This window comes from Abramis brama (assembly GCF_963993115.1).
Source record: "Abramis brama genome assembly, chromosome: 8".
Lineage (NCBI taxonomy): Eukaryota > Metazoa > Chordata > Actinopteri > Cypriniformes > Leuciscidae > Abramis > Abramis brama.
The window spans coordinates 18,731,580-18,745,733 of NC_139970.1; the positions used below are offsets into that span (position 1 = coordinate 18,731,580).

The 14,154-nt window shown below is 35.8% G+C and overlaps 1 protein-coding gene across 4 annotated transcripts in view; it reads right to left on the minus strand.

Moving 5' to 3' along the window:
* myo16 (myosin XVI) overlaps positions 1–14,154 on the minus strand; it is a 221,366-nt gene that overhangs the window by 29,666 nt on the left and 177,546 nt on the right. For all 4 annotated transcript variants that reach the window (XM_084122649.1, XM_084122646.1, XM_084122648.1 and 1 more), the window contains exon 28: positions 440–542. In XM_084122649.1, coding sequence (XP_083978775.1) covers positions 440–542 — 103 coding nt within the window. The remainder of the gene's footprint in view (positions 1–439; positions 543–14,154) is intronic.

Below are 14,154 nucleotides of genomic sequence, written 5' to 3' on the forward strand. Positions count from 1 at the left end.
ATTTTTTTATGTTCGATTTGTGGAAAGGAGTTAGATTTCTCATGTGAAATCGTACAGGGAGAAGTAGAGTGTATAGCAAAACATTTTGCAGTGTTTGCATGTCCTTTACTGCATAGAATTCATTAAAATAGAAGTAAAATAACATTCATTACAAGTTAATTTCAAAATGCACATAAATTGTTTTGCATTTTGTGATTTTCAGTTGAATAAAAGACTATTTTCCATTCATATATTTCATCATTGAGGATTTCTTAAAAATTGTGTAAAAATCTCGTCTTGTCTCGTTCTCGTGAACCCAATCTCGTGTCTCGTCTCGTCTCGTGGAGTAAGCGTCTCGTCACACCCCTACTACCTACACATCAGCAGTGCATCTATGATAGCATCTCTGTTCCTTATAAACTCGCTCCCTAAAGCTCTGTAGAAGTCTTTGGAAACTCACCTGCCAGCCCTGGAGTTTGCAATGCTGCAGAATGTGGCGGCACTTCTCCTCTGCGGATGCTTTCTTCTTGTCGGTGAGGATAGTGTCCACCAGCTCTCTGTATCTGCACCACAAACCCACAGAACATCACTGTCATCAACATACTGTACTGCAGAGGAACTCTCTGTACCTATTACTGCTGTGTTATTGCAGGATGGTCACTAATGACTGTACTGGAATATCGTCTGCATGGACCATCAGTATTTCTTGTTAACCTGTTTAATAGGGCTATTTCAAATGCAATAACCATCTAAGGTTACTGAGTTTAAGCTATAAAAGGCAATGCTCAATCCTCAATCAATTTTCTTTCGTTGGTGGGAGAACCCAACAAGAGATGCAATTTGAGGGTCAAAGGGTTTCAGAGTCTGGATGACCTCTCAGCATCTGCGGCAGAGGCTGTTGGCAAGGCAACCATTCACAGAGAAAGGTCAAACTTGGAGAGCTTTGCTGCATTGTTTTGGAGTAGAGGGATCAAGCATCTGTGGTGCGCGGGGGTAAGCTGTAGACACACCCCTCAAACACGTGACTGTGTGTGTGTGTTGGTGCATTTGGATTATGCATTATGAACATCTGGTGGAAGGGAATGGTGTTTAATAATCAATGATACTGAAGGAATTCACAAAGGAAGAACTAGAGCATTCATGATGCATGCTAATAATGTTTTAATCTTGGGTTCAGAACATGAATGTACATTTACAGATTATTAATAATTAATAATGAAGGCCTTCATTTCCATGCTTGAGTTTACGCTTCATTGTAAATTTTCAATGTAATTGTAATTTGGTCAAATTTTATTTTAATGTTACGTTTTACATTGTAATTTCACAAATATGTACTGACTAATACTAATTAACAACATGCACTTATTATATGTTTTTAGGTTTAGTGTCAGTCGAAAGTACTTGTGCATAATTGACTGTTATTACTATATTAAATACATGTATGTAACAACGACATTAAAATAAAGTGTTACCTGTCATGTTTTATATTATGAACTTCTGGACAATATATATATTAAACGTTTGTGCAATTGCAGTACAAGTGAAAGGGTGATGCATTAGTATTAGGGCTGACACGATTTTTCACTACACTTTTATCATGGCCAAAAGAATTCATGATAACGATATATCGTGATATCTACAGTATATAAATCTTGAAAAAAAAAAATAAATAAATCATGCTTTCAGTCAAATAGAAATTAAAAAGAAATGATATTATTTTATAGTATTCTATACAGTGATAAAGGCTATGTCGATTGGCATTGCATTATAAATACACATCATCCTTATGAAAATGCCTGAGATGGCTTGAAGAACACAGATAAACCATAAAACTGTTGCAATGGTGTTAATTCTTCTCTATTTTTCTTAATTCATCTCTATCTGTGCTGGATGTCTTTGTCCATATTAGGGATTTCTTGGAACCTACTGTATTCTTCATTAGTCTCACTTGTGGACTTACATGTGAGAATTTAGTGCTCCATAATGCTCAAATCATCCTATTTTGGGTAAAATAAATAAATAAATAAATAAATTAGTAGGCTACTCTAAAGATATTTGAAGTAAACATACAATAAATCCATACGTTTTTATCTGAATGAGCACACTTTTGGACTAAAAGTCCCAAGGGATGTAAATATAACAAAACACATAAAGGGTATCAGCAGATAACTGGTTAATGTATCATTTCCCGTTTTAGGAAAACAGTTTTGTGGGGCAATCCTTTTGCGCTCACTGTTGATCGGCAAGTCCTGCAGACTGTGGTGATTAACGAGTCATTTTCACTTGTAGTTCTGTTCACACTGACATATGTTCAAGTGTTCAAGTTTGGTTCTATTTAGTTATTTGACGCAATAAAATGGGGCGTAATGTCATGATTGACAGCTGTGTTTGCGAATGAATCTGCGGGAAAGGGAGTGTGGGCGGGACCTTTGATACCCCAGCTCCTCCTCAATGACGTAATCGGCAATGACCGTTTCTGATCATTCTTCATTTTTCTACGGTGGCAGGAAGTGGAGATGAATCATCCATCTTTTTTTTTTTTTTTTTTTTTTTAGTCTAGGTGATAAAAAAATGAGAAATTAAACGAGAAAAAAAACTTCTGCCGCACAAAATCATGTTGGAGATGACAGACGGAAGTGAGACACTGAACTCCAAATTTAACGGATAACAAAATTTCTGTAAATACTCATGACAGCCCTACTAAACACCATTTCTCATAGGTGAAGGGAATTCTTTACGCATTTCTCTAGACATAGTTTCACAACAAATCTTTAGTTGCCTCAAACTCGCGTTCATCAATCATGTTTGCAAAACATTCTGTATTTTAATACGTCTTTCCAAAAATATTTCACAAATTTGATCTTTCATTCTGCTTGCTAATAGCCTATTAACGCTGTTTAACGTGGTGAATACTTTCTGGCATATAGCTGCTTTATGGGTCATTATTGTGTTATGCTTGATTGGTGATGTAAGAGATATTGGCACGAGAGCAAAAACTGGCAGTCTTACTTTCAAAACTAAAAAAAAAAAAAAAAAAAAAAAAAAAAAAACCCTCCGTTTTCATTGAGCCCAGTTCATACTTTGGTCAGGTGGCACATGGTGAACAGATGGGAGGGTGGGAGAAGACAGGGATGCAGTGTATTGTGGGACGAGGGTGGGCTTCTCAATGGGCTCAGTAAAACACTTGCTTTAAGCCTCAAGCCAAATTAACTCAGCGTCTCGCTTTCAATGTGATTTACAGCAGCCTGGTGCTTCTGAACTTCCCCTAACCCTTCCTCCGTATGACCAAGACCTACGGCATCCCACAGGAGTCATCAACCATGAAGGGAGCCTGGGGAAGCCAAAGACCTCTTGTATATGAATATGAAAATTGTCGATGCCCTCACAGTTTGTTGGGCCTTTGGGGATTGAGTCATATGAACTCAACAGGGTCGAACTGCCTGGTAGTTAAGCTACGAATTGGGGTTATGAGATGGGGGAGATCTACCTCATTTTCAGTAAATAGCCACAATAAAACGGCAAACAATGACAACTGACCATTATCTCTTATTCTGAGCGTCATTATGGCGATAAGAACTGCTGTCAGGAAAAAAGCGTGTTTGTGTATGAGCATGCATAAATCAAACTGCTACACCTCTCAAAGCACTGGAGCTGAGCGTACTAGAAAGAACAAAAATAACAATTAGTGCAGTATTGCAGGTTTTCCTGTTCCCAGCTGTTATCCATTAAGCCTTTAACTGGGTGAAAGTAAATAAATAATCGCACAAGTGTTTTCGTAGAACAAATAAACCAGAAGAGATGAGAAAGCAGAGCCAATTGGTGGTTCATCTCATGAAGATCTTTTCAGATTGAGAAGACACATTTTACTCATGCAAACTGCAAAATTATATCTGATGTATGCATTGCGGTGTACAGTATGTGTATATAGAAATAAATAATTTTGTGCATTTAAATAATTACAAAAGAGGTGGTGAATTCATGTCCGTAGCAAAAACAGTGATATATGCCAAAATGTCTATATTGTATTAATATGTTTTTCTCATCTACTTCCTGATAGCACACGTACATCACATAGATGTCTATTTGTTGTGTGCGTTGTCATTAAATGTATTTCCAAGCCATTTGCTCATCTGCAATACATCTCTAAAAAGTTTCCTGTTAAATACACATTTAACAAAACGAAGATGTTTATGATTTACAATCTGTAAAACTGTTTTTTTTTTAAAAACGTTTATCATATGTTTGTACACAAAATATGCTTTCCAGATGAAGCAATCTTTAACAGAGGTCTTGGGCATGTATCGTTTAAAAGTTTGGGGGCAGTTTTTTTATTTTATTTTTTATTTATTAATTTAGTTGTTGAAAAAAAAAAAAAAAACATTTAAATTGCTAATTTCATTTAGCAAGGATGGATTGAAAGGATGGAAATAGCGACAGTAAAGACATTTATAATGTTACTAAATATTTATATTCTAACTTTCTTTTAATTAAAGAATCATGAAAAAGAGTATAACAGTTTATACAAAAACATTAAGCAGCACAACTGGCTTTAATCTTGATAATAAAAATAATAAAATGTTTCCTGAGCAGCAAATCAACATAGAATGATTTCTGAAGGATCATGTGACACTGAAGACTGGAGTAATGATGCTGAAAATTCAGTTTTGAACACAGGAATAAGATACATTAAAAAAAAAAAAAAAAAAATTATTGTAATAATATTTCACAATTTTAATGTATTTTTGATCAAATAAATGCAGCCTTGGTGAGCATAAGAGTCTTTTTTTCCAAAAACAACAACAACAAAATATTTATATAGATGTTTAAAAGGATAGACAACCTGTTTGCATTTCTTTCTTTCTTTAAAACACAACATAAGATATTATTGGGCAATGGATAACTATTTTGTCCATTCAATGAACAATGAACATGTTGGGCCCCATTGACTCTGTTTTAAATGGACATTCTTCAAAATATCTTTTGTGTTCCTAAAAATAAAGAAAATCATACAGGTTTGAAAAGACATGAGGATAATTAAATTATGACAGAATGTTTATTTTTAGGTGAACTATCCCTTTAAGGACAGTCCAATAAATACTTCCATCCCTTACTGTCTCCTTTTCATCCGCATCAAATTAAACCTGGTGCCTACTCTGACTCTGGTCCATGCATTTGTGAGTCTGTGTGTGTTGTGCTGTGTAATACAGTGAGGATGCTGCATTGCGTTTAAAGGTGGAAGAGCAGTTTGTCCTGAGGCCTGAGCTAAACCGTGATAAATAAGCCTGTCATATTCATTAGTGCTGGGCCAGAGACTATCACACACATCAGGCTGCACACCACAAATCATTCATAAAGACCAAGAGAGAGGGTAGCTAGCATGACGACAGAGAAGAAGAAAAACATATACAAAGAGTCAAATCATCCAAGAACTTGACCGCACGTCACACATGTGCAAAACATTCATCCATTGAAAAATATAATAACTTTCCCTTTCCCCCTTACACACGCTCATGAATGGCTTGATGGAGGTGGTGAATGGGCTCTTTGTGACTCGCAGTCACTTTTTTGGCCTCGGGAAGTCAAGGCGTCCTTGGAAGAGATGTGCTGGATGGAGGGTACACATGACTCCACATCATAAGCAAACACAAAGCCGCATTTATCAAGGCTTCACTTCTTTATTTACCCACAAGTCGACAGAAAACCAGCACACATGTGCACTTGGACAAAGGCTGGCACATGGCACGATAAAGTGGAAAATTGTTTGTGATTTGTCCGCTGTTTGCCGAGGGCAGTGCAAACAGAATGATAAGTGAATGCCTGATAGAGCTGGGAAATATGTCAGATTTTCACAAAATATTAATCCACATAATATAGAGTTTTTAGAATAATTTCAAACTTATTCTTTGTACAACATAAGAATAAGTTTTAATAGCTTCTCCAAATTTTTTTTACCTTTTAACATGCCTTAGGAAAATTATAATAAAGGGATAGTCACAAAAAAAATGAAAATTTTGTCATCATTTACTCACCCTCAAGAGTTTCTTTCTTCTGTTGAACACAAAATATGATATTTTTAAAGAATGTTGGTAACCAGACAGTTGACGGTAGCCATTGACTTCCATAGTATATATTTTTTCCTATATGGAAGTCAATGGCTACCGTCAACTGTCTGGTTACCAACATTCTTTAAAAATATATTCTTTTGTGTAAATGATTTGTTTAAATGATGTTTTGTTATTTTTGGCGCATATACAATACATATTCAAATGTTTGGGGTCACTATACAATTTTTTTTAAAGAAATTAATATTTTTATGCTGCAAGGACATTCAACTGATCAAAAGTGACAGTAAAGGCAATTATAATGTTACAAAAGATTTATATTTCACATAAATGTTCTTTTAAATGTTCTGCATTAGAACACAGTCTGTAAATCATGCTTTGATTATTTTTAAGTAGATTTTTACAGTATTTGTTCTCACATTAACATTTTGAATCTATTTCTATATATTTCTATATGAATCTATTTCTATTATATATATATATGATGATATAATCTATCATCAATGTCTGTTTGTCTGGTTCCTCTGATGCCTTCACATCTGTCCTTGTTTTTGAGGCAGTGAATCAAAAGACAACATCAGACTCTTACTGGTCATAAACGGAGGTTTGAATATCAATAATGCTGACATTTTTACGAACATAATGCGACTGGGTCATGAATAAATCCTAGTAGAGTAAGATAAACAATCAGATCTGTTTTAGGACATGCATTACACATATTTTGATATAGATATACACGAGCGAATTTGCGCACACACACACGCACGCACGCAAACAGCTTGAATGTCAAAGCACACACAATGCTGACACAGAGCTTCCCCACGAAAAGCCATGAAAAGTGACCTCTGTATCAGACAACCTCTCACTCGAAAAAAAACAAAATTTCCATCACAATCGTCTGGCCTTCGTCTGCCTGCATCCCATTAGCTGCCACTCACCCCGTCTGGCTCAATTCAGCCTTATTGTGATGCTAACACACACACGTACGCACTCTAACAAAAACAAACAGTGCACATGGCACCACGTCATCCAGGCGTTCGCAGAAAAACAGCATGGGAATGCGAGAACAGACGCCACAGATTAACTGAAATGATGCAAAGCATATGTCTCGCAAAGACCATTTGCGGTGACAGCTGAGAAAAGTTTTACTTTATGCAAATGAGCAGCTGACACGCATGACTACAGAGCGTTTGAAAGCAGGCGTCAGCATGTTTTTGAGGAGTTAACCATTGTAGCCAATCAAAGACATGTATGTTGAGCGCGTGAACACAATGGCCAATCAGAGGCGTTTAAGAATCCGTTCAATAGTGCTCAAAATGCTGGTATCGTCACATTTTTTACATTTCAGTACCGACTTGGTACCGAAGTCGGTACTTTTGACAATACTACTACATCATACACATTCTACTAGTATATTTAAATGATTTAAACCTTGCACAGTATGAAACACGAATGAATGAACAGCACGATTGCAAATCAGATCGTTGCCATTGCCATCTCTGCACATCTCTCAGAAAGCAGAGCTTTGTCAAAAGTAATATCAACTAACATACTGAAACATACACATTTTCTATTGCTTGATATGTCTATTTAAATGTTTTAAACCTTGATATGATACCTGATATGTTTTTCTGTCTTTGCAAGGGTGTTCGCAGTGCACATTAATTGCACGCGTCATAAAAGCATTCTGAGGTGCAAGTACATTTAACCACTTACGCGCTCTTCGCCGTGAGCATTTGAGCGTGCAGTTAAAAACTAGCCTAGAGCGCCATCTGCTGTTAAAAACTAAGCTCAGAATCGTTTGGAGAGAGAATCGAGATGCATACCGAAAATCTCAGAATCAATCCACAAATCGCGATGAATCAATGTATTGTCCCAGCTAGTCTTTAGCGTTCTTGTTAGAGACAACGGCCAGTAAGAGCTGTGCATGTAAACCTCACTTCCTTGGCCTCAAGAGCGTTAACAGCTGCGGTCTTTAGCGTCCTTGTTAGCATGCCAAACACGCAAGTTTATCAGTGCCTCTCGCCAAAACTCCCGTTAGAATCAACAAATCTCTGATTGACGTTGTGTTTGCACTGTTAGTTATGATGAAAGCATTCGCGTGAGTGCAGAAATCGTTGCAATGACGAGATCACTGCATTCATGTGCTCAACATGTCTCTGATCGGCTACAATGCTCATCACTGCAACATGTCATGCCATAATGTCATAATGTCTAGGTCTAAACATAATGCTAGAGATCTAAATATAATGCTATGATCAACACAATTCATGATTAGTTAACCTCGATAGTTGTAATAGTAAAACGTTCTAAAAGATTTCTCGAGAGTTCCACATGTAATACTTTGGTATTTCATATGCAAAGCTGTTAGCCAAATCAGGGGCTAAAATCAGGGTAGGAAAAATGCCTTTTATTTCTAAATTATGACAATTTTTGATATAAAAATCATACAAATATTATAATTGAATTATAAAAATGTTTAATAATTCAGTTCGTAACCCCTTTAAAGAAATGTTATAATTATAATAAAAAAAAACAAAAAAAAAACAATTATGTTATACCAGGCATATTTGTTAAATGATAACTATGAAGGGAACATAATTACAATTAAGACGGGCTTCTCAAGTAATTTTACGTAATTATTTAAAAATGTTACATCATTTTACGTAACTTCCAGTTAAAGCCCCGCCCACTTCCTGTTCTATTCAAATACTAATAATTTTGAGATTGTTAAAGATGTGGATACAGCAAACATCCCTTAGCCACCCACACTGCCAAGAGCAGCATTTAGATGAATATGTAGATTGGGGTTGTGCGCTTTCCTACAGCAGTTAAGAAAGCATCTATGGTGTTATTTTCCTGTCAAATGTCCAGAGCGCATTATTGTAGCGCGAAAGTACATTAATATAATGCGCGAGTGCAAATCTCGAAGTCCACACTAGTCGATTGTCGAGTTCTCCACTGTTGCTTAGTTACCTATGATCACGCGCGTGAACTCGACAATCGACTACTATGGACTTCGAGATTTGCACTCGCACAGGAAATAAATACAGGTATGTGCGCTGGCCGAATTAACTTCATTTTTATTCATATCTTTCACATCTACTGCAGTCAGATTCACCGTGTTCACTCTGAAGGAATCACTCACTTTGGCTGTGCACTTGTAATGACACATCAAGGATGTTAAGAGGCTAAAAGCAGGTTTAAAACTTGCCCCATTGAAGTCAACAGGGTGAAAATTTTAAAAAGAGGATAACACTGTGTAGGCAACACCGATTTTTGTCGTTGTTCTCTGTACTGACAGCACTCAAAAATGAGCTCAATGTTAAAATTGACCGGAGTTCTCCTTTAATATACAAAAGGCTAAATTTAATGAGTATTTTATTATTAATCTATTATTGTTCCTTGCAAAATTTCACATTCACCGTAGTAAATTCACTCAGCAGAATCCCTTATTCATTGTTTTTAGAAGAGAGGTCCAGCAATACATCCAAAGCATTTCGTTATCTAAGAATCTTAAAGCTCTCAAGACAATAAACTTGTTTCAACTTTTTTATTTATTTCATTACAGCTTTCTGTTCTGTTTTTTTATTTATTTTATTTTATATGAGCATATGTACAGGCTATATGTATATATATGCTGCTTTGCTTTCTTTATTCCGTTGTATGTAATTTGTAAATTTTTGCTATGTAAGTTATATTTTTGATACCTTGGCATTAATAAAAAAGAAAAAAAGAAATCGAAGAGAAGAGAAGAGTACTTAGGCATGCGCGAACGCACGGGACACAGTCTAAGCACATACACGCTTACTTTAAGCGAAGAGGAGAGATTCGCGATTGCACTGAACACGTTTTAAGTGCAGGCATATTCTCTGAGCGAGCCCAGAGAAAATTCTTACAAGAGCAGCGTGTATCTGAGAGCGCGCGAGCAGAGAGATTTGCGCTCGCGCATTATATTAATGTACTTTCGCGCTACAATAATGCGCTCTCGACATTTGACAGGAAAATAACGCCATAAGCATCTGATCATAGCGATGTGGATATGTTTGCACCACAAATTCCACACTCCAATCAAGTCAAGTCGTGTTTATTTATATTCCATTTTATACAATGCATTACTTTAAAGCAAGCAGCTTTACAGTATTAAGCATAAAAAGTGTCATGTCTCTTTCAATTACAATTACAAATTAAGTTTCTACTATAAAGCAGCTCTCCAGTGACCTCGATGAACTGAACAGAAGAAATGAACTGGATAAGTTTTCCATGTCAAAGAAGGCGGAGCCTAAGAGCCACACCAACCTATTATGTAATTCCTGCAGAAATATGGTAGTTTAAAGGTGTTTACCAACATTTTCCAGAAAGTTTGATCTGAAACGAACTCCAAACAAACTTTGTTTTGGCCAGATTTTGTTTGAAATGACAAAATGACGAAATGACGTCTGTTCGTTCTTTGATTTCGCTTGAAGAATATCTATCTAAGACTATCACACAGTTGATCTGTCTCATATCTACGTTTTCTAAAAGGGAAACTGCTCTCAATAACACCAATGTTACACTTATCAGGAGGCTATGAACTTCATTTCATGTAGTCAAAACAATATTCATTATCACAGGAGAATCTGAGCTATTTTTCCCCAGTCTAAACAAGCAATGTCACAAATGTCTGGGTCATTTAATCCAGAGTCAACACGAGCTGCTGTCTAGGAGCTAAAATGTTCTGTGAGGATAAAGTGTCCGTAGACCTTATATCTCTATCTCTTTCTCTCTCTCTCTCTCTCTCTGAAAGATTCACGATGTTTACAGCTGGGTAGTGGAAACTTACAGTGTCATGTGACCAGCAGCGTCCCGAATCATTATCACACTGGAATGTTACCGTAATCCTTTTATCCTTTACAGAGCGAGAGAGAAAGAGCAGCGTGTGATCTAATCAAAGCACACTGCTCAAAAAAAAAAAAAAAAAAAAAAAAAAAACAGGGAAGGAGATTGGAAAATTAGACACTATATATATATATATATATATATATATATATATATATATATATATATATATATATATATATATATATATATATAACAATTATAGCCATTCAACATTACAGTGTAATTGAAAGCTATAAGCTGTTTTAACATTTATTAGGCTTAAACAATATATAACCTTTAATTTAAGTGAACTTAAAACAATCCTCACATAAACCCATAATAAATGTCATATTTACCTGTGCCCTGTGAAATATACAGAAATTGAATCAAGTAATCAAAACAGTCTGCACTGCATAATTTATAATTAAATATAGAGTAATCCTTATTAAAGCTACAAAAGTTCTTTAGTCAAGAACAGAGAGTAATTTTCTCTGTTCGCTTTGTTCTTTGATTAACATTAATGACAGACAGTATTAGTGGCTGCTGCCGCTGACGCACATGATGCAAATCTCACACGCTTCTCATTTTCACACAACTCTACGTTCATTTAAAATTTTAACTCATTTAAGACTGCTCTTATGAAGATACTTGACAAAACGGACAGTTTGGCATAATTGTGAAAGAGAACTCGATTCTAGCGCACTGTCTGTGTGTAGGATACTGGCGCGCATCTTTCTGTGTGTTGTGTGTTTGTGTGTGTCACATAAACAGGACGTTCAAAGACAGCGAGTTCTCTTGCGTCTTGTCGCGCTTGATTGGTTTAAAAGCATTTGCATGAATAAGAGCGTTATACATATATATATATTTTTTAACATTGACAGCACTGACTAAAAATTATGCGAAGACAAAAGCATCATTATACATTGATTTGTCTTTCTAAATTCTAAATAAATTTCTGACAACATAAAATGCTTTGCTAGCAACCAATCAACACGGCCATGACAAAATGATCACGTAAACAAAGTTTGGGAAAAAAACTGTTCACCCTCAAGTCTTGATTACTTTAGAGGTAAATAACTCTGAAAATGTCCCATTGATTCCAGGGGCGCAACTGCGCATTTGCTGAGGGTTATGCAAGATAAGTGTTGGCACCCCCCATCATCACGCACAACCCCCACCCTACCCTCCACCAAAAAAATTTAAAAATACAATTTTATTTTTATTTTTTTAACAAATTGTGTATTTGTCTAGGCTATTTTAATAAGCCGAGCTTTTATTTTGACAGCCGGTTTATAAGCATTTCTTATTACAAGTTTTGAAAGATAGTTGGCATGTGTTGAATTCCCAAATGCACGTTATAAGCAACTCAAATTCAGCACATGCAGAGATGAGTTCATGTAGAGTTCATTTACTGTGAACAGAGTTGCAGTCATAATTCCGCATTTCAAATGTACAGCCTTTTCTTCAAGGAAAATTGAGCAAAAATATTGATAATGCATCATGCACTATACAAATTAGACTCTGGAATAATAATTCCCCTCCCCCAAATAACACTTGCCAGTCTGACTAGCATTAGCAAGCTGCAAATCATGTCCATGGCTGTGATGTAAAAAAACTAAACAAAAAACAAAAATGTCTTGGTCCTGATTTCCTGTTTTAATAGGAAATACATACAACTCTAATGACCTCTCTGTGAACTTCAGACAAAAGTTACGTTTAAAAGGGGGTGATATAGGAATGAAACGGGAACTTTATGAGCCTCTCCAGCGCTGAACTAAATCCTGGTTTGTGCAAAGAGCAGAAACAGCCTATTCTAAAAGTGTCAGTATGACATGAAGATGAGGCACTGTGTTCCAGAGTAAGGTGAACTCAAGAGTCACGCTGAACCCTTGCCTGTCAAAGGGAACAGCCTGCTTCTCTTTCATTTTCACTTGCGCTTTTATCTTTTATCTTTTTACATTCTGAAAAGCATGGGGAAGATTTCTTGAAATTACATCCTGCCCCCTTTTTCAATCCAATTTACAATCTTTCTCCTTGATGCTTTATCCCATTTCTCTCTCTTCCAGTCACGTGAAGTTTAGCTGAGATCAGGGTGACCCATCCGAGCGCACTTCATCCTCTCCAAAACTGCCCCATTAACACCCCATCAGAAAAATGGCTACTCAAAAAAAAAAAGCACACACATTCCCACTGAGGCCTATGGCCATTAATCATGGTGTGAAAACAGTGTCACACCCTAAACATTGCTCTCTGCACCTACACACACACACACACAACCCGCCAAAAGATTGTGACCATATACCCCCATTATAATATCTATTTATTATTATATATATTTTTTTATTTAAATAGACTCGTACCTCAATGCTGCTACATATATATATTTATGTATGTATGTATGTATGTATGTATGTATGTATGTATGTATGTATGTATGTATATATATATATATATATATATATATATATATATATATATATGTATGTATGTATGTATGTATATATGTATGTATATATGTATGTATATATGTATGTATATATGTATATATATGTATATATATATGTATATATATATATATATATATATATATATATATATATATATATATATATATATATATATATATATATATATATATATATATATATATAGAGCTTTATTTATTTGTATAATTTATTGTCCATCTTTTTGTATATCTATTGTTTACATTACTGTTATCTTTTCTTAGTCTTCATGAATGTGTTAGTTGTTCCCTGAAGGAACTGTTTCTCGTTTTTAACAATTTCCATGCAATGTGCTAAAAATGACAAAGTTGACTTTGACACGGTATATACTGTACTTTCTACTTCACCTCAGTTGAACTGAAAGTCCATCTAGAGCATATAGTGCAGACAGCTTGAGTCAGGCAGACTCATATCAGCGTCTGATAAAGTGCACTTACAATATATTTCCAGTGGAATGCCGCTTTACCTCATTTGACCTGGCGGCAGAAATGGATTGAAAAACCTTTTGCTGAGCGTATAGAAACATAAATATGTCCACAAAGCTTGACCTCGGTTAGTCTCTACGTAATATATATATGATCCTCATGGGAATCATACTCAGGATATGAACTGCTTGATTTAAAAACAGACTCAAGGAGAGCCCCCAGCGAACACCACCAAACACAGAAATGCGCTGCAAATAGAACAGAACACAACGGAAATGTTTCCAGGGGACCCCAATAAGTGACGAACCCAGCTGGGACATGCTT